The sequence below is a fragment of the Ambystoma mexicanum genome, chromosome 3q (assembly GCF_040938575.1).
Source record: "Ambystoma mexicanum isolate Mex_15411 chromosome 3q, UKY_AmexF1_1, whole genome shotgun sequence".
NCBI lineage: Eukaryota > Metazoa > Chordata > Amphibia > Caudata > Ambystomatidae > Ambystoma > Ambystoma mexicanum.
The window spans coordinates 593,420,878-593,440,767 of NC_090926.1; the positions used below are offsets into that span (position 1 = coordinate 593,420,878).

Genomic DNA, 19,890 nt, shown 5'->3' on the forward strand with positions numbered 1-19,890 from the left:
TGTTCCTTTGTAGGTCAGCAGATCCTGTGTTCCTGGTCCTGAGTCGTGGGGACAAGAGGGTGGACATCTGGGGACTCCGGCACTCCGAATGGAAAGTCAGCGGCTGCAATTGCCAAACTTAAGATCAGCTGCACTTTGCGGTTTCAGCTCCTTGCTTCTCTCGCAAACAGCACCACCACGGTTCTCGGATACTTTAATGGACTTTCCTCGCATCTGGATTCCAACACTCCGTGGTTCTGGCTTGGTCAGTTCTGCTTCATGGGAGTCCGGAGGATGTTCCTGGAGCTCGGGTCCGACTTAAAAACGATGCACTTGATCTGGTGTTCCTCTCCCTGGCAATCGGTTCCTGCAGCAGCAATGGAAGTACAGCCAGCTCTGAGAGGATGTCCAGACGAGTTTGCTTTGAGGTTGATTGGTCCCACCAACCCAAGGGGAGAAGTCGTCCGTTGCAGGGCTTCTCTAGTCGAGACGAATTCAGAGCTTCAGCACAGCAGCAGGGCTTCATCGCGCAGACCAACGGTCCAGGAGTTGCAGCAGGCGTCTCTTCCAAGTTCTTCTTCAGATTTCTTCGTCCAGTGGTCGACTCTGCCTTCCAAGCCAAAAACCTTGCCTTTTAGACAAGTTTCTCCCATTCATTCGCAGCCTACCTGTCACTCACACAGCGGGTTGGCTGTCCTCCGAGAACAGCCAGCAGGCAATCCACCTTTGGGTGCATTCCTGTAACCAAGGGGAATAAGCACAGGGAGTTTCGGGCACCTCCCTCACTTCCTGCCCCTGCCAGACATGCTGGAGCCAGAGGCGGTTTTCACCAGTGAATCCCGCCAAAGACAAAACGAACAAAGGGACCTAACCTGGTTTGGCGCGCAGAGTAAATCTGAAGAAGGACCTTTCAACAAGAAATGGCGAAAAACATTGTGCAAGACTTTTTCCAACCTCTGAGGAGTGCTTCAGATTCACCTAGACTTTTGCTTAATTGACTTTGGCTTTGGAAATACGAATGGATTTCAGCGGCCTTGGTTCCAGAAGCAACAGATTAGCCACCACACATCAAGAACAGAAGTGGAGGGCCGGAGATTCAAGAAACGACCCCCCTTCATAGGACCACAATGAATATGGGCTCCTGGAACACCAGGGGCTTTGGTCACTTAACTACACAGAGGGATGTCAACTTGGCATCCTTTGATGCCTTATGCCTACAAAAAACATGGCTACGGTCAACACCAGTCATGGACGTCTTTGAAATAGCCCTCTCACCAGCGATGAAGAGCCCAAAGGGGAGGCCAAGGTCAGGCCTTCTCACTGTAATCAGAGCTGGAAGTGGAATGCTCCTGAAAAAAGTACTAAAAGCAACTGAACTCATCCTTGCTACTTTAGTCACATGGACTTGTTCTGAAAGCCGCAAAGGCACCCATCAACGAGAAATTCTCTTGATTAACACATACTGGAATCCAAGACTCATAAGTAACAAGACCTACCTCGGGCAGATGCTTACTCTCATCGACGAGACAGAGGACAATTTTGAGGTCAATCACATTATTATAAACGGCAACCTCAAAGCCGAATGCATGGACGTGGGAGAGAAGAACAACAGTGTAACAGGTTCGGACAAATCAAGGGAAAGGGGGTGTCTATGGTCAAATTTCATGGACGCCAGATATCTCCACAACGTGCACTGGTTAACAGAGGCAAAACACCCCAAAGTCCCAACGTGGGAAAAGGAGGGACGGGTGGCATCCATAGACCATATGTATGTCTCACGGGGCCTCTTGGCCCTAATGGAGTCATTCACAGTGAGAAGAACAGAACACAGCGATCATAATACCTTGATCTCAACTTCGAGAACCTCGAGGACTCCAGCATGTTACACGAATTTTGAAATAGAAACCTGCGACAGAGGCAACAGGTTAAGACTATCAGTTAAGGTAATAGATCGCCTAACAAAGCAATATGTGGATCAAAACATCCCCCAACCCGATGCAAATACAAACGGAGGCGACTCTCTGGAACTTCTTAGTCCTGAAAGTGAAAAAGGCGAACAACTCCAACCCCCAAAAAACCACTGTACATACATATAATCAACAGGTGGTAGAGAGAAGAAAGATCATCAGGAAACTCTGACGAGCTGCCAAAACATCTCAGTCCAAAATAAAGCTAGCAGAAGCCCTGGAAGCAGCGAGAAGCTACCGACAATGGCTAAGAAATAAACGATACGGCCTTTACCAGGCCGATTCTGGAGCCATGCTGCGGGCAATAAGTGGGAAAAGGACACGCGACTTTTGTTCACTAATCAAAGGAAGCGCCAACGGAGAAAACCTAACTCTACAAAATACAGTGGGAGAACAAACGTCAGTTGAACACCTAACAACATTATATAGAAAATCACAAGAGCCTGAGAAACCGGATATCACCTTAAAAAAAATTGTATGATCTATACCAATCGACCAAGGTTCCATCTTAGTGAAAATAAAAAAAACTCAAAGGGTCGCGGGCCCCCGGCCCGGATGGAATCACAAACTTTGACTTAAAGAAACACTCAGAGGCATGGTCGCTGTTCATAAAAGATGTGTTCAGAAATTGCATAAGAACATCCACTGTACCACCTTTGTGTAAAAAGGCTCTAGTGGTCCCGATTTTTAAAAAAGGCGCCAGAGAGAACCCTAACCACTATCGCCCCATAGCCCTCCTGGACACAATGGGGAAGAGCTTTGGTTCATTGGCTCTGGATAATCTCCAAAACTGGATTTCACTATCATCCATCGCAGACCCCTTACAAACGGGCTTTGTCAAGAACTTGGGAGCGACTGCGAATTGACTGGCCCTGAGGGTACTGAAAGCAAAGGTCCAGAAAAGACGACCGCGTATCTTCATGGCATTCGTCGATCTGGTCCAGGCTTTCGACCAGGTCGACCGAGCCACTTTCTGGAGAAAATTAGATCAGTCGTGTCCAGTACAGATATTAGACCCAATAAAGGCTCTTTACACAGGAACCTCGATGTGCGTAGGCTTCAATCGAGCAGGTGTGTTTTTGTGATTTTGTGTGTTGCTATTATATTTCCCCCTTCTGAAGAAGGCTTACTCTAACTGACTGATAAATAAATAAATGTTTATTAAAGAAACCTTGTGTGTGAATCTCTGTGTAACTCCCCTACAGCTCACATTGACCCCTCTTGATATAAGCCAGGCTGCTTAACATGCTGCCAACCTGTGTAGTACAGACTTCTACCAAAGGTTGGGTTCCTATTGCCAGGAGGTCAGGGTTTGTTGTAGTGCACCCAAAGGGCACTGTATACAATCTTTCCTAACACAGCATGATCATCATGTGTTTTGCCCATACATGGTGGTCCAGGCCGGACCGAGTGCGGCATGGTCCGTGCTTTGTTGCCGAGCCTGGTGATGGTAGCTCAGGAGGTCAGCATAGCTCGCAGGGTGGCCCCCACATTCTGTGCTATACCAATGGTACTCCATAGAAGTATACGGGAGAAAAGCAGCAAAATTAAAATCTTTCCTAAAAGTGATGTTATTCATTTGTGTTTGTTCTGATATTTCTGACTGCAGTTTTCATATTTATTTTGGGTCATTTGTTTAAAAAACAAAAACAGTTGTAACTAGACTTTCGCCACCTGTTTTGCAAACAAATATTTACACTAGTGCTTGGAAGCTGAGCGAGCTACAGTTTCAACACCAAGACAAATGGCAGTGTTACATTTTATAAAATTCAATGCATGCATCATACAGAACTTCCCTCCCAAAGCTAATAATAATTTGCATTTATTTAGTTCTACGAACCCTCAGGAATCTGAGCGCTGCTTATTATTACCCACGGTGTGTGGTGCTAATTTATCGACGTCGGAAGGATGAAAGGCTGAGTTGGGCCCTGCTGGGCTTCGAACCTGCATCGGCAGGCTCTGCACGGAAGTCAAAGCGAGCGCTCTACTCGCTGTGCTATCTGACCGGCTGCCAAATGTTAGGTCTAGTGGCGTACAGCCATTGGCCTAAAAGTCATAATTCACAGTACGCAAGGATTAAAAGACCTGTATTCCATTTCTACATTTTGTAAACAGTAAATACAGACAGAAAAGAAATGACCTTTGCCTGTATTTGTGTAATAATCTGTGAAAATTGCAACCCAGGACTAAATTGCTTTCTTCCCGCCCCTCAAATTCTCAGTAATGGGTTTTGCGAATCAGGGATTTGTAGACTTTGTTTTATGTGCCCATATGTGTGTGTTTGTGTGTGAGTCAGTAATTGGAATTGTGGGAGGGTTTATTATAATACTCATACCTTCCTCCTTCCGTCAGGTTCTCATGGATGGATACCTCATGATTGGCATTGATGGTGCTGATTTAGCAGATGGTTCTGATTGGTTCTGCTACCATGCAGCTTGCCACTCCATCTTCCCTGTTGGTTTTTGCGAGAAGAATAACATTCAACTGATGCCCCCCAAGGGTGAGCCTGCTTTCTCTTCTTAACCTCCCTGCCCTCTATTTCACCTCTTGCCTCATGTCTTAACTTTCTTCACGTTATTCTTCCACAAAATCTCTCCCAATTACTTTCATTATTCCACTCGATTTGGCCTTTCACATGCTGTCCCATGTTCAATCTCTCTCTCTGTATTTTTCCCTTCTCTCCCTCCTACTGGAATTTCTGTGCTATTTTTTGTACTTCCCTCCAGGGTCAGCACTCACCTCAAGTGACTTTTTCCTTCCAGGTTATCCAGAGAAGACCTTCATTTGGCATTCTTACCTGGCCACTACCAACTCCAAGGAAGCTCCTGCTCGGCTGTTCAACATGGTGAGTGGTGCAGTGCTCAATCTAAAAGATTTGTTGAGGCTTCCCCCAATCCTCTATAGGCGTATTCCATGTATGTGTGCAATATACAGCCTCTCTTGCCCACTACAGTCATCATAGTCCATGTTTATGTGCAGAACACAGACTTCACACTATACGTCAAAGGGACAACCAGGTCGCACCTGTATCAAGATTTCTGAGGCTTGTGAAATCTGCTTAGATCACATGCTGTGCATAGGCCGACATTTAGTGGAAGCTGCGGAGTATTACAGTTTGTTTTTCGAAACTCGAAAATGGGCGTCGACCTAGGGCGTGCAAGTAATACTATCCCTAGTGTGACGTCCACTGTACTCATGATCCCTCACATGTGTAGGACCCTCAGATTGTTTTTTTCTGCAATACTTGTCGGAAGCATAGTTGCAGAGTTCCCTGGCTTTCTGCCATTTGTCATTAATTATTCAAAAATTCCCCGTTCCTCTTATCCCACGTGGAGACTCCGAAGATCGACGCTGGTACTGAAGAACGAACAGCCGTCGAGTCTGCACGATGGACTTTTGGCCTCGGAAGGCCTCTGGCCTCGGCCCTGCAAGTAGGGAGAGTGGGGGGTGGACATACTCACACTCGTTTATTTCCTACATACACCGCCCGCTGCCATATATTAACATATGGAGAGTACTCTATTTAAATTCTGCCCCAACTGCAACCGTAAGTTCCCTTGGGTAGATAAGCATAACACCTGTAATCTCTGTTTGCCTAGGGACCACCCCGAAGCCAATTGCAGACCGTGTAAGCTCTTTAAAGCTAAAACACTTAAGGACCGCTCCACCAAACGTTGGGCCCATTACGCCAGGCAACTCGAGGCCACGGACGCTGTGGGTTCCTTCAGTGATGGCAGCAACGCGAGCCCCCGACCTCAGAGGACTGTCCGGCGGGACAGTTATGGGGACCACACCCGGCGGCATGAGTGCTACTCATACACCTACATCTAAACACACTAACCCCTCCCGAGACTCGACACGCTTGTCGAGCGATCAGCAGAAAAAGGCACAAAGAGAGCAGTCCACAGAATCGGTGTCCTCTGGGCGTTCTAGGTCTCGATCGCCTCACGACACACAGCAACCGCCCACAATTGCTAAGGGTGCCACGCTTCTTAAAGTCACGGAGGTATGGTCGTCAGAAGACGAATCCGACTTCCACCCCCAAGCAGCACGTTCAAAGTCGACTCCGGCAGTTCGTTCCACGTCTGCCTCCGAGTCTCGACGTCCCCCCTCTAAATCTCTAAACCCTACGGACCCCACCTCTGAATCTCGATGCCAGGCGTTGAAAGATTCAGGGAAGGCCAAGGAGTCAGGGAAACATGCCTCCACACATGGAAGGGGGACAAACAACAGAAAAAAACATCTGAACACCAGGTTCAGAAGGACAAACATAGATCTTCAGAAAAAATCAAGACCCCTGACCATGTCACTAGGCCTAGGGTTGTCCCTCCCACTCCAGAGGATATGGGAATGGAAGATGAACCTCAACAAGAGGTGGTCATTCCCAGTTCCAAGGAATGGAGCTCTGAAGACATCGACAGAATGATGAGGAGAATGTCTTTTTTGGCTAACTTTTACGAGAAGAATCCTGATCACTTTTTGAGCTATCAGAATACCCCTACTACCTCTACTCCTTCTGGATCCAAAGACCCTCAGCCTCCTAGTAAGAGACCTCGTACTGATTCTCCAGCTCAGGGCCTGATTTCAGACCCACTCACTATTCAACCTTATCTTCAGTATAATGAAGATCCAGACATACAAATACTGGACGACCAGGCAGGGGTCGAATGTTATGGGGACGATGAGGACCAGGATGAGGAGGAGGAAGACGAGGCAGCGGGCTATAGTCTCGACTCCCCTATTTCCACCGCTGAATGACTCACCTGTGGATAATCAGCCATTATTAAATGAGGTCTTAGCTAAAGCTGCAGAACACTTTCAGATAGACACTCAAGGGGCTCAAGAAGAGAGGGACTTTGCAGAGGAGATTATGGGGGATCCGTTGCCCAAGCCATACCAATTCTGAAATCCATTCAATGCAGAATTGACCCCTCCCTCCTCACCCCTAACCTTACCAGGGCAGTCAACCCAACAATAGAATAATTATTCAGGGCTGCTCCCTCCGACCCACTTCATATAAGAGATCAGCTTAAACCCGACTCATTGGTGGTCACAACTACCAGCAAAAGGGCGGGCACACCTCTAGCATCCTCAGAAGCTCCCCAGAGGAGAGCAAAAGGATATATGGACTAGGAAGGAAAGTGGCTTCCACCTCCGCTTACCAGGCAAGAATTGCTAATACCACCACTCTGCTGGCAAGTTACAACTGTCACCAATGGGAGCAGGTAGCTGCCCTCATTGCCTCCGTACCTGAACATCTAAAGGGCCAGTTGGCCCAGATTGCGTCAGAAGGGAGATCGTGTCCGGATGCATTCTCAAAGCGACCTTTGATGCAGCAGACAATGCAGGCCGGCTCATTGCAGAGAGCACAGTCATCAAGAGACACGCTTAGCTAAAGCAGTCGGGGTTCAAACCCGAGACACAAGTCACTTCTAATCGACATACCGGTGGAACCAAATGTCTCGTTTGGTAAAGCGGTAGAAGAGGCACTCAAAACAGCCAAACACGAATATGAGACCCTTAAGTCCCTTGGACAACTAACCAATAAACCCACAAACCAACAAGGGAATCATATTTTTTGTCGCTCTCGCGGCCAGAATTCCCAGAGAGGGTCCAATTACTCTGAAGGGAAAGGAACATCGTGGGGAGGCAACGAACAGGCTACCCAGAATTTCGCCAGAGGTCAGAAAAGGGGCCGTGGTAGAGGGAGAGGCAGCCTAGGTAGAGGCGGTACGCCTCCCAACAAACAGTGACGCTCCGCTCAGGGTCCCTTCCCATGCATCCCCAGTAACGGGGTGCATTTCCAGCTTCACCCACGCATGGGAAGGGATCACATCGGACAGATGGGTGCTGTCCACAGTGTCCGCGGGATACTGCATCGAACTGTTGGAGCCACCCCGCGACCATCCTCCAAGACAGAAAATACACTCCTTGGCGCACCAAAGAATCCTCCTCGAGGAGATTGTCACTCTTCTTGCAAAGGACGCGATAGAACTCGTCCCGGGCAACCAGGTAAACAAGAGTATTTATTCAGCTTACTTCCTTGTGCCAAAAAAAGATCTAACAATGTGCCCAGTATTAGACTTACGCCCTGCAAACAAATATGTCAAGCCACAAAAATTTCTCATGACTACACTCCAAGAAGTAATCCCCCTACTAAGAAAAGGAGATTACATGGCAACATTGGACATGTTCCCAGTGCATAGAAGATTCTTGCGCTTCAAGGTGGACAGTCAGCACTACCAGTTCAAGGCGCTGCCCTTCAGTATAGCCTCGGCTCCAAGGGTATTCACCAAGGTACTGGCGGTGGTGGCAGCGCACCTACGCAGGGAGGCAATCCCAGTGTACCCTTACCTGGACGACTGGCTCATCACGGGGGAGACCCCAGTAATTTGCAGATCCAACATCCAAAGAACGATCAGCCTCCTCTTCGAATTGGGCTTCTCAATCAACGAGAAGAAATCAAGCCTGGTGCCAAGCACCTCCAAACAGTTCCTAGGAGCTGTCCTAAACACTCAAGAGGGGTTGGCCTTTCCATCAGAGGAAAGAATTCAGAACCTACTACTGCAAATTCCTCAATATCAGTCCGGTCGTCAGATAAGGGTTCGCAAAGCGATGTGTTTGCTAGGCATAATGGCGTCATCTATTTACCTGGATCCCCACGCCTGCGCATGCGTCCCATGCAGGAATGGTTGGCGAAACAGTGGTCTCAGGCACGTGGTCAGTGGGACGATCTAGTGGTCGTTTCGCCAACACTAGTACAGAGTCTTCGTTGGTGGACAAGAGAGAATCTTTCAAAGGGGAAACACTTTTACGATCCAGAAATACAGGCCATAGTCACTACAAACGCCTCCCTGTCAGGGTGGGGAGCACACCTCCTTCACCACACAGCTCTGGGCCTCTGGTCTCACACAGTGGCCCAGAATCACATCAACCTGCTAGAGCTTATATCAGTCTTCAGAGCGCTTAGAGCGTTCAAACCCCACCTATCCAACCTGTCAGTGCAGATCCTAACGGACAACACGACCGCAATGTTTTACATAAACAAACAGGGGGGCACTCGTTCGCCAAATCTGTCCAAGCTTGCCCAGAAAATTTGGATATGGGCACTCAGACGGAACATTTACCTGTCATCTCAACATGTTCCAGGGGATCTCAATTCACTAGCAGACGCTTTGAGCAGAGGCCCCCTCCCAGAAGAACACGAATGGTGTCTACGCGAAGAAGTCGCAGGAGACCTCTTCTCACAGTGGGGTTCCCCACTATAGACCTATTCGCCACAAGCAAAAACAGACATTGCCCAGGATTCGCATCCAGGTTCCCCCAGCCAGGCTCCATGGGGAACGCTCTATGGATGAACTGGTCGGGAATGTTTGCCTATGCTTTTCCACCAACCCCTCTGATGAGGAAGGTGGTCAACAAGATGCACAGGGAATCAATGACGCTCATCCTAGTTGCTCCCATGTGGGCGCGACAACCGTGGTTCCCGCACCTGTGCAAACTGGCAGTGTGCGAACCCATCAGACCCCCGTGCTGGCACAACCTACTATCCCAGCACGAAGGACAAACAGTGCATCCTCAACCCAGCTCGATGAACTTGGCAGCATGGCTCCTGAAGTCATAGAGTTTGGCCATCTCAATCTACCACAGCGATGCATGGATATCCTAAAAGAATCAAGGAAACCCAACACAAGACACTGTTACTTTGATAAGTGGAAAATATTCATTATTTGGTGCCAGAATAAACACATCAACCCAGTTGATTGCACTCCTTCCAATATTGTTACTTACATGCTCCACCTGCTGGATGCAGGATTGGTATTTAATTCACTCAAAGTACACCTGGCGGCACTGTCAGCATACACCACCTCCCATAACAAGGTGTCATGGTGGAAGTTGCCAGTTGTCAAAGCCTTTATGGAAGGGGTGAAGAGACTCCACCCTCCAATTTCCAACTCTCCACCAGGGTGGGACCTTAATGTGGTGCTTGCTAAACTCATGGGCCCCCCCTTTGAACCCATGTATAAAGCTAGTCTCAAACACCTGACCTATAAAACTGCCTTCTTAGTAGCCATTACATCCATAAGAAGGGTCAGTGAAATTCAGGCTCTGTCAGTGCAGGATCCTTTCTTTACTGTTAATAAAGATAAACTGGTTCTACGAACTCACTCTATGTTCTCACCTACGTTCATTTCAAAATTTCTTGTTAACCAGTCCATTGAGCTACCGGCCTTCGTCCAAGAACCCAAAAGCTCTGCTGAGGTGAAACTACACACACTAGATGTGCGAAGAGCGGTCCTCTACTACGTAGACAAGACCAAACCGCTAAGAAAGACAGATCAACTGTTTGTCTCCGTAGCTACAGGCAGACAAGGAGATCGCATCTCTAAAGGTGCCATCTCAAAATGGATAGTCAAATGTATCCAGCTGAGTTACTCCCTTTCAGAAAAGCCACTGCCTTTTACGCCAAGGGCCCACTCTACAAGAGGCACTGGGGCCACTCTGGCTTTCATTGCAAATGTACCCCTTGACACCATTTGCAAAGTAGCTACATGGAGCTCTATTCACACCTTTACTCAGCACTACTGCATTGCTACTCATTCCAAGACAGATACTCAAGTGGGACAAGCGGTTCTAAGACATTTATTTGCTCATGACCCTTCTCACATCCCACCTCCTTCTTCTAACACTGCTCACTAATCTATGCACAGCATGTGATCTAAGCAGATTCCACAAGCCTCAGAAGGGATACATTACTCACCGTAATCGTATTTCTGATGCTTGTATCTGCTTAGATTCACATGTGCCCGCCCTCCCTCCCTCCCTCCCTCCCCTCTGAGAGAAGGCGCATGGATGCTTGTAGTCTTATCTTTATATCTGCTTGGATACTCTGTACTCACGCTACTCGTCATGCTACCTCATGTCAGAAAAAATACAATCTGAGGGCCCTACACGCCTGAGGGATCATGGGTACAGTGGACGTCACACTTGGGATAGTATTACTGACACGCCCTTGGTCGACGTCCATTTTCGAGTTTCGAAAAACAAACTTTAATACTCCACAGCTTCCACTAGATGTCGGCCGGTGCACAGCATTTGAATCTAAGCAGATACAAGCATCAGAAATACGATTATGGTGTGTAAATTATCCCATACGTGCAGTAATGACCTCTCCCCGGACACAATATATACCATAAAACAGATTTGAGATCAGGAATGAAAAGGTAACAGCCAACAATGAGCTACCTGGGGAGGAGCGAGCGTTTGTAGCAAAATTAGCAGCTTATTAAATAGACAAGATATCCAGAATACAAAATATGAAATCTATTTTTAATCCATAAATATTAAAATAATGGTTAGAACTCTGAGTATACAACACACACACATATATATATATATATATATATATATATATATATATGTATATATATATATTTCTGATGCTTGTTAATCTGCTTAGAATCACATGCTGTGCATAGGTCCGACATCCAGTGGTCACTGCGGAGTATTGCATCTTGTTTTTCGTAGTCGAAAAGGGACGTCGACCGGGCGTGTCTGAAATACTATCCCTATAGTGACGTGTGTTGTACCCACAATCCCTCACGCGTCGAGGTCCCTCAGATTGTTTTTTTCCGCCCAGCTACTGGTCGCCTTTACGCGGAGCTCCTCGAGAGACATTGCACATTCCATCTCCTCGACCTTTGGTCATCTTTTCCTGTTTAAAGATTTAATATATCGATCCCTCCCTCGACGCAGTGGTGAAGCTGTCTCCGCCGAGCAAGATCTTCGACGGAGGGGACGAACGGAGGAGATCCGTCGGCGTTGCCGAACACGTGGCCTGGCCTCGCAGGCCAAATACAGTAGGGAGAGTGGGGTCGTGGGACATCTCTGATTCTTTTTCTGAGAATGCCTTTCCTTTTCCCCTTCCTTTCCCTTGGGGTAGTTATCACGCTTTATTGCCTCGGCTATGGAGAGGACACCCTTTAGGTTTTGCCCACTTTGCAAGGGCAAGTTTACTTGGAAGGACAAGCATTCACGGTGTAACCGCTGCTTGCCCCTCGATCACGTAGAGGAGGGTTGCTCGGCTTGTCGGCTTCTAAAGCCAAAGACCGTAGGGTCAAGAGGTGGGCGGCCTACGCTATGTCGAAGGCCGGGTCTTCACCCGCCGCTGCTACCACCGACAGTGACGAGGAACGTGATAACACGACCTCCGCTACGGAAGTCGTACACCCCTCTAAAGAGCGCTCGCGCTCTTAGTCGTCTGTCCCCGGCCCCGACGGGCTCGGCTCACGCCCTGCTTATGGGGATGAACACCCCGGCGACACGGACGCACACGATCCATCACATAAGCACACAACCCATAGCTCTTCCTCGTCGAAGACGAAGAAAGCATCAGCGCCCAAGGAGACGCAGGTTATACCGGCGGCCTCCTTGGACCGTTCGGGTTCGAAGCCCCTCTTGCAGCCGCGACCAGCGACTGGGCTTTCGGCAAATAAGGGCGCCGCCCCCAAACCATCGGCCGGCGCGCACCAGCAGAGAGCGCACGCCGCCGTAGAACGTTCGACACCCGTAACGTCCAAACCACAGCCCTCCGCTGACAAACGAGTCACAGAGAGCTTGGCGAGGATCGTTGTAGCCGACGCCCAGAAGCGTACGCCGAAAGACACGTCGAGCACTACGCAAAGGTCGAAAGACACGCCGAAAAAGCCCGAAGAAAAACAGGGACTACCCCCTTCAGTCGGGGGGACCCCCAGCACACCGGAAGGCTTTTCAGAGGGCGACGGGGCACTTTCCTCAACGTTGTGGGAGAGGTCGAGCTGTTTTCAGCAAGAAAACACTAATTTTCCACCGCTAGACCGCTCAGGGGTACCCCATGAAACCATGGAAAGGCTCCATCTCTGCATGGAGAGAATGGAGAGGTTTATGAACACCCAGAACCCTCCCACTCCCAAGAGAATAAGAGAAGGGCCTCAGGAGGGCCCCAGGGCCAAATACCCGAGGCAGGATACAGCCTTAGACATCCATAATGTGTATGACCTCACTGGTGAGGAACAATACTTAGAAGAGGAGGATGATTTTGTGGACAATGAAGAAGGACAGAACCAAGAGGAAGGTCTGGAAGACAGCCCAGACATGGTAGGAGAAGGCTTCGGAGAAAATCCAGAAGAAGGACCTTCTCATCCCTGGCAATCCCCATCAGGATATTCGGACACTGATGTCCTGAACCTAAATCCTCCAGACAATTCACCTGTCAGAAACACGTCCCCCATTGACGATCAGCCCACATTCAATGCCCTGTTGCGCAGAGCAGCAGCACATTTCGAACTGGACACTGGGGAGATCTCTCCGGAAATAGACTTTGTGGAAAGAGTAATTAAGGAGAAACCCCCAGTCAGCCAGACCATTCCCCTCCTCGCTTCAGTGAAGAGAAGAATCATCCCTTCGCTATCCACACCCGCACTAATCAGAGGAGTTAATCCAAGGATTGAAAAACTTTTCACTCCTTCACCCTCAGACCCGCTGTACATAAGGGGACATTCCATTCCGGATTCCCTTGTAGTATCTAATGCAAGGAAGAGGACAGGGGTGCCGCTGTCCACCAGTGAGGCACCACCTGACAAGGAGGGCAAGAGGTTATATGCCCTTGCTAAAAGGGTCACATCCTGGGCTGCCTTTTCGGCAAGAATTGCGAACAACAATTCTTTGCTAGCTAGCTACACGGACGCGCAGTGGGCCAAACTGCGCAAGGACGCCGAAGAAGCGCCGGAACCATTGCGTACACGCCTGATTTCAACTATTGGCGAAGGAACCCAGGTCAACCAGAGTATTGTAAAGAACTCTCTGGATGCTGCTGAGACAGCGGGACGTTCCCTGGTTCAGGGAATACTCCTAAAACGCCATGTATGGCTGCGCAACTCAGGGTTCAAACCGGAGACACAGGCGTCTTTAATAAATAAACCTGTTGAGGACGCAAACCTCTTCGGGAAGGCGGTGGATGAGGCTCTGGAAATGGCTAAAAAAGAGTTCGATACTATCAAAACTCTTGACCAGATCTCTAAGCCCACTACCAGACGCGGCTATGGCAACACACGCTTTTTTCGTGGCCAACGCCAAAAGCAGAATCAGCAGCAACAGTACCCTGCCACCAGTTACCAGACCAATAGTGGGCAGTACAGCCAAAGAGGACAGCGCAGGGGCAAGGGGAGAGGGCGGGGGTCCACCCCCAGAGGCTCCCAAGCCCCCAACAACACCAAGTGACGCGAAGATTCACGTCCCCTCCCATGCAACACCGGTCGGGGGCCGGATAACATCCTTTCTTCCAGCATGGGAGGGAATAACGTCAGACCGCTGGGTACTTTCCACCGTAGCCCACGGATACTGCATCGAATTCAACAGTTCCCCAACATACAGACCCCCGAGGGGACGACACATGACACCGGAACACCTTGCCATCCTTCTCCAAGAAGTACAACAACTGCTGGAAAAAGGAGCCATAGAGGTCGTGCCTCTATCTCAGGTAACGGAAGGTATTTATTCAGTGTACTTCCTTGTACCCAAAAAGGATCTAACCATGCGCCCTGTATTAGATCTGCGCCCAGCGAACAAGTTTATCAAACCTCAGAAGTTTCGTATGGTAACCTTACAGGAAGTGATCCCACTGCTATCACAGGGAGATTACATGACAACATTGGACATGAAAGATGCATACTTTCATATTTTAATGTTGCCAGCGCACAGAAGATACCTCAGGTTTATGATAGAGGGCAAACACTGCCAGTTCAGAGTGCTACCCTTCGGCATAGCATCAGCACCAAGGGTATTCACGAAGGTACTGGCAGTGGCAGCGGCCCACCTGCGCAGGTTGTCCATCCCAGTTTACCCTTACCTCGACGACTGGCTCATAACAGGGGATTCTTACGAAACATGCTTCTCCAATACCCAAAAGACTGTAGACCTTTTGTTCCAGTTGGGCTTCTCCATCAACGAAAAGAAGTCCAGCCTAGACCCCAGCCAAATCAAACAATTCCTAGGGGCTCTAATTCAAACAAAGGACGGCCTCGTCTTCCCCTCCAACGAGAGGGTCCAAAACATGCTGTTTCAGATCCCTCAATTTGTGCCCGGTCGAGAGGTGACGGTACGCAATGCGCTTGCTAGGCATGATGGCGTCGTGTATTTATTTGGTACCTCACGCGCGCCTGCGCATGCGCCCTATGCAAGAGTGGCTCAACAGCCAGTGGTGTCAGGCCAGCGGATTATGGGACGATCCAGTGGTGGTCTCGCAGGCCTTAGTTCTCTCTCTACGATGGTGGACAAAAGAAAACCTGGAAAAAGGGAAACCTTTTGCCACACCCGCGGCGGAAGCCACTCTAACCACAGACGCATCCCTAACAGGATGGGGGGCTCACCTATCCCATCAGACTGCTCATGGAGTGTGGACTCCGAACGTAGCATCCAAACACATAAATCTACTGGAGCTACTAGCTGTGTTCAAGGTGCTAAAAGCCTTCCAGGAACACCTACAGGGCAAAACGGTGTTGGTCCTTACAGACAGCACCACAGCCATGTACTACATCAACAAGCAGGGGGGCACCCACTCTCCGGGACTGTCCAAACTGGCCCAAAATATATGGAAGTGGGCTCTCAAACAAAACATGTTCCTACTGTCACAACATGTACCAGGGGAACTTAATCTGCTGGCAGACAAACTCAGCAGAGATTTCCCCCTGCCCGAAGAGTACGAATGGCGACTACACGAAGACATCGTCTTCGACGTCTTCACACTATGGGGATTCCCAGAAATAGACCTATTCGCAACCCTGGAGAACTCACAATGCCTAAATTACGCCTCCAGGTACCCCCAGAACCAATCCAAGGGGAACGGTCTGTCGATGCAATGGTCAGGGAAATTTGTTTACGCTTTTCCCCGACTCCCCTTCTCAACAAGGTGGTGCACAAGATGCACCAGGAACAAGTAACCATGATACTGGTGGCCCCAATGTGGGCCCGACAGCCATGGTTCGCTCACTTGATGGAGATGTCTCTATCTCCCCCAGTGAAACTCCCCTGCCCGTACAACATGCTGTCACAAGACAAGGGCAGGACTCTGCATCCATGCCCCCAGAACATGAACTTAGCAGCTTGGCTCCTGAGATCATAGAATTCGGACATCTACTGCTCCCGCAGAAATGTATGGACATTCTCAGGGAAGCCAGAAAACCTAACACTCGCCACTGCTACTCTAGCAAGTGGAGGAGATTTGTCATCTGGTGCAGAGGGGAAGGCATCAACCCAATTGACTGCTCTCCCACACATATTGTTCTATACCTGACCCACTTGTTGGATTCAGGTCTAGTGTTCAATTCCATTAAAGTACACCTAGCGGCACTTTCTGCATACACCACTTCCCAACTCAAGGTGTCGTGGTGGAAGATCCCTGTTATAAAGGCCTTCATGGAGGGAATAAAGAGAATACACCCCCCGATAGCTGACCCAGCTCCCGGATGGGACCTTAACGTGGTACTTACCAGACTCATGGGCTCACCTTTCAAACCCATGGACAAAGCATCTCTTAAAGACCTCACTCTTAAGACTGCTTTTTTAATAGCTATCACCTCCATCAGGAGGGTAAGTGAACTACAGGCTCTTTCTGTTCTAGACCCCTTCATTACAGTTCACAGAGATAAGGTGGTTCTACGCACACACCCAAGGTTTGCTCCGAAGTTCATATCGAAATTCCACGTAAACCAGTCTATAGAACTGCCAACATTCTTTCAAAATCCTTCCAACTTGGGAGAAAAAACTCTGCATACACTAGATGTGCGCAGAGCGGTCATGTTCTACATGGAAAGAACCAGACCACTGAGGAAGACTAATCAGTTCTTCGTCTCGGTGGCAGCAGGAAGAGAAGGGGATGCAGTTTCAAAGTCCACTATTTCTAGATGGATTGTTCAATGCATCACTCTCTGCTATACTCTTGCTAAGAGAGAACTGCCCTAAAAGCCTAGAGCACACTCTACTCGAGGCACGGGGGCGTCCATAGCATTCATTGCAAATGTTCCCCTTGAGTCCATCTGCAAAGCGGCTACCTGGAGTTCTGTGCACACCTTTACAAAACACTACTGTCTAGATGCACACTCGAGATCTGACTCCCTGGTGGGTCAGGCAGTACTAAGACATCTTTTCTCTACTGTTCCTTCTCATAACCCACCGCCAACTCCGGGTACTGCTCGCTAGTCTATGCACAGCATGTGATTCTAAGCAGATTAACAAACATCAGAAGACAATGCATTACTTACCGTAAAAGCATTTCTGATGATTGTATCTGCTTAGATTCACATGCGCCCACCCTTCCTCCCCGCTCGGATGGAAGGAACATAGACTTCCTTTTACATCTCTCTTTTCTGTACTCACTCACGTCTAGAAGGCTCCCTCAGGGCAGAAAAATACAAACAGAGGGACCTCGACGGTTGAGGGATTGTGGGTACAACACACGTCACTATAGGGATAGTATTTCAGACACGCCCGGTCGACGTCCCTTTTCGACTACGAAAAACAAGATGCAATACTCCGCAGTGACCACTGGATGTCGGACCTATGCACAGCATGTGAATCTAAGCAGATACAATCATCAGAAATGCTTTTACGGTAAGTAATGCATTGTCATATATATATAGTCAATATAAATGACAATACCTTAGTGCAAATATTAATCAAATTCACTTCTAAAAACAGTAAATTATCAAAAAATGTATTTAAAAAATGTAGCGGTGACAACTGTCTATCTAACCTCGAACAAGTTATTCAGATTGGAGAGGTCTGGAAATTAATATCAGATAACTTGAAGAATTATCTTAGTTGTTGTACCAACCATTTTCTACAACCGTCAGTGTATTAGTCCAATGGCTTATGCTCCACATGTTTCAGTTCATAAATCCCAATGATTGTTGAACCTTCCTCAGGAGCTGATTCAAATAGGTCACACTTCATCCAAGTGGATGCACACTTCATCCATTGGATGCACACGGTAAGGCTGTTGCCTCAGTGATGACTGTTGTTTTTAACAGTCTGTGTGGTGAACATTTTTACTGAGCCTGGATTTTATTTCCTTTAAGGTGCTGGTTCACCCACACCACAGCGCGTGACTGGGCGCTGCATTTTTAGCAGGCACGGAATCCGTTACGTCTTATTTTCTTATTTTTATTTTAATTTTGCCTCATTCTTCTAATTTTCTTTTGGTGAGAGGGTGCCTGGCCTCTCTGTACGCCGAGGCTCGCACTCGGGTTACAAGTCCTGTTTATGTTTCTCTAGATATAACACTTATAATGTCCGACAGTGCAGCGATGTAGAGCTCGCCGTCAAGCCAAAATTAAGCCCGTCTGTGCCCGTCCATGTCACGGCTAGGTCTGACGGCCTGTCTCGGTGCTCCCTGCTAGCGCTCGTCCCTCCTGACACCATATTTTCAAGCAACTTTTGATTGCGCAGGGACCCATTTGACAACCAAAGCGGCTGGGATAAGCTCCCATCTGCAGTTGACACTACTGAACACGAGCTCCCACCTGCAGTTGACACGCAGTCTCTCACAGCTCATGCTCCCTTCGTGTTTGAGCTACTTTCTAAACAAGCCCCTGATATTTTATGCCTTACTGAAACTTGGCCTACTGAGGACTTAGCTTTTTTATTTTTTTATTTTTTTTTATTTTTATATGGTTTATACAAACCTTTAAAAAACAAACAACATACAGAAAAACCCTCATCCCCATCTCAATCTTCCCTCTTACACATAACTATCCGTTCATGCCACTTATAGTATCTCATAACTCCTCAACAGTCCAGACTGAGTAAAGAACAGAGTGACTTTAAGTAATGTTTTTTAGACACAATGTACAGTGACCGCTGTTTCCTTGTCAGTAAAGCTGTCTTTCAAACGATTTTTCAATTCATCAAGAAATATTACTAGGGAGAACATGAGTTTACGGTTTGATCCATCAAACATCCGTTCCCACCAGTCAGCAGCGCCCATTGTCTGATGTTTCGAGATTACAAGGCCAAGAGTACGAGTTCTGAGTGTACGCAAATTTGGACAAAAAATAGTTCAATGTTTAAGAGTCTCTTTGCAAGATTCACAGAAATGACAATACAAATCTGTGTTTGGTGCGCGTATGCTTAAAACAATACTATAGTACACGCGATACCGCTGGTTAGCACTGCATCGCCTGCACATGACACCACGATCTCTAACATCAAGGGTGCACTCATCAGTGCACGCTCCATCCCGGCGCATGCCTTAGACATTGTCGAGCTCATTGTCACTGAAAACCTCGACTTTCTTGCAATCACGGCAACTTGGCTGCATGCAGCCTCTGGTCCCACCTTGACCCTCGCCGTCCTGACAAATACACAATCATCAGAGGCGACAGAGACACCAACCAAACTAAGGGCGGGGGACTGGCCTTCATATTCAAAAGCTTGATTAACATCAGAACTGCCAATAGCCTTAAGCTGCCCTCAGTGGAACTACTATCCATTAAACTACCCATCACACCCAACCACACAGCCACAGTACATCTTATCTACAGGCCCCCTGGACCTACCTCTTCATTTGTAGAAGACATATCTTCTATCCTAGCATCTAGTACTAAGCCTAACTCTCAAATTATTATTCTGGGTGACCTTAATCTAGGATACCAGGATAAAAATGACCCCAAAGCCACTGACCTAGAAAATGTCCTGGCTGACTTTGGCCTCACCCAACATGTTAATGAGCCCACCCACACCAAAGGCCCAACTTTAGATTGGGTTACTGACATCAACTGTGCACTTAGCATCACCTCTGTGTCACCGTGCGCCTGGTCCGACCACCACATAATCTCATTCTCCTTTAACTCCAGTCCCCCCTTAGTTAAACCTAACCTTGCTCCCCCTACACAGACATGCAATAAAAAGG

General features: G+C 48.2%; 1 protein-coding gene across 2 annotated transcripts in view; it reads left to right on the top strand.

Annotated features, from left to right (window-relative positions):
• L3MBTL2 (L3MBTL histone methyl-lysine binding protein 2) overlaps positions 1 to 19,890 on the top strand; it is a 1,258,415-nt gene that overhangs the window by 905,404 nt on the left and 333,121 nt on the right. For both annotated transcript variants that reach the window (XM_069654433.1, XM_069654434.1), the window contains exons 13-14: positions 4,299 to 4,446; positions 4,709 to 4,791. In XM_069654433.1, the coding sequence (XP_069510534.1) occupies positions 4,299 to 4,446; positions 4,709 to 4,791 (231 nt within the window). The remainder of the gene's footprint in view (positions 1 to 4,298; positions 4,447 to 4,708; positions 4,792 to 19,890) is intronic.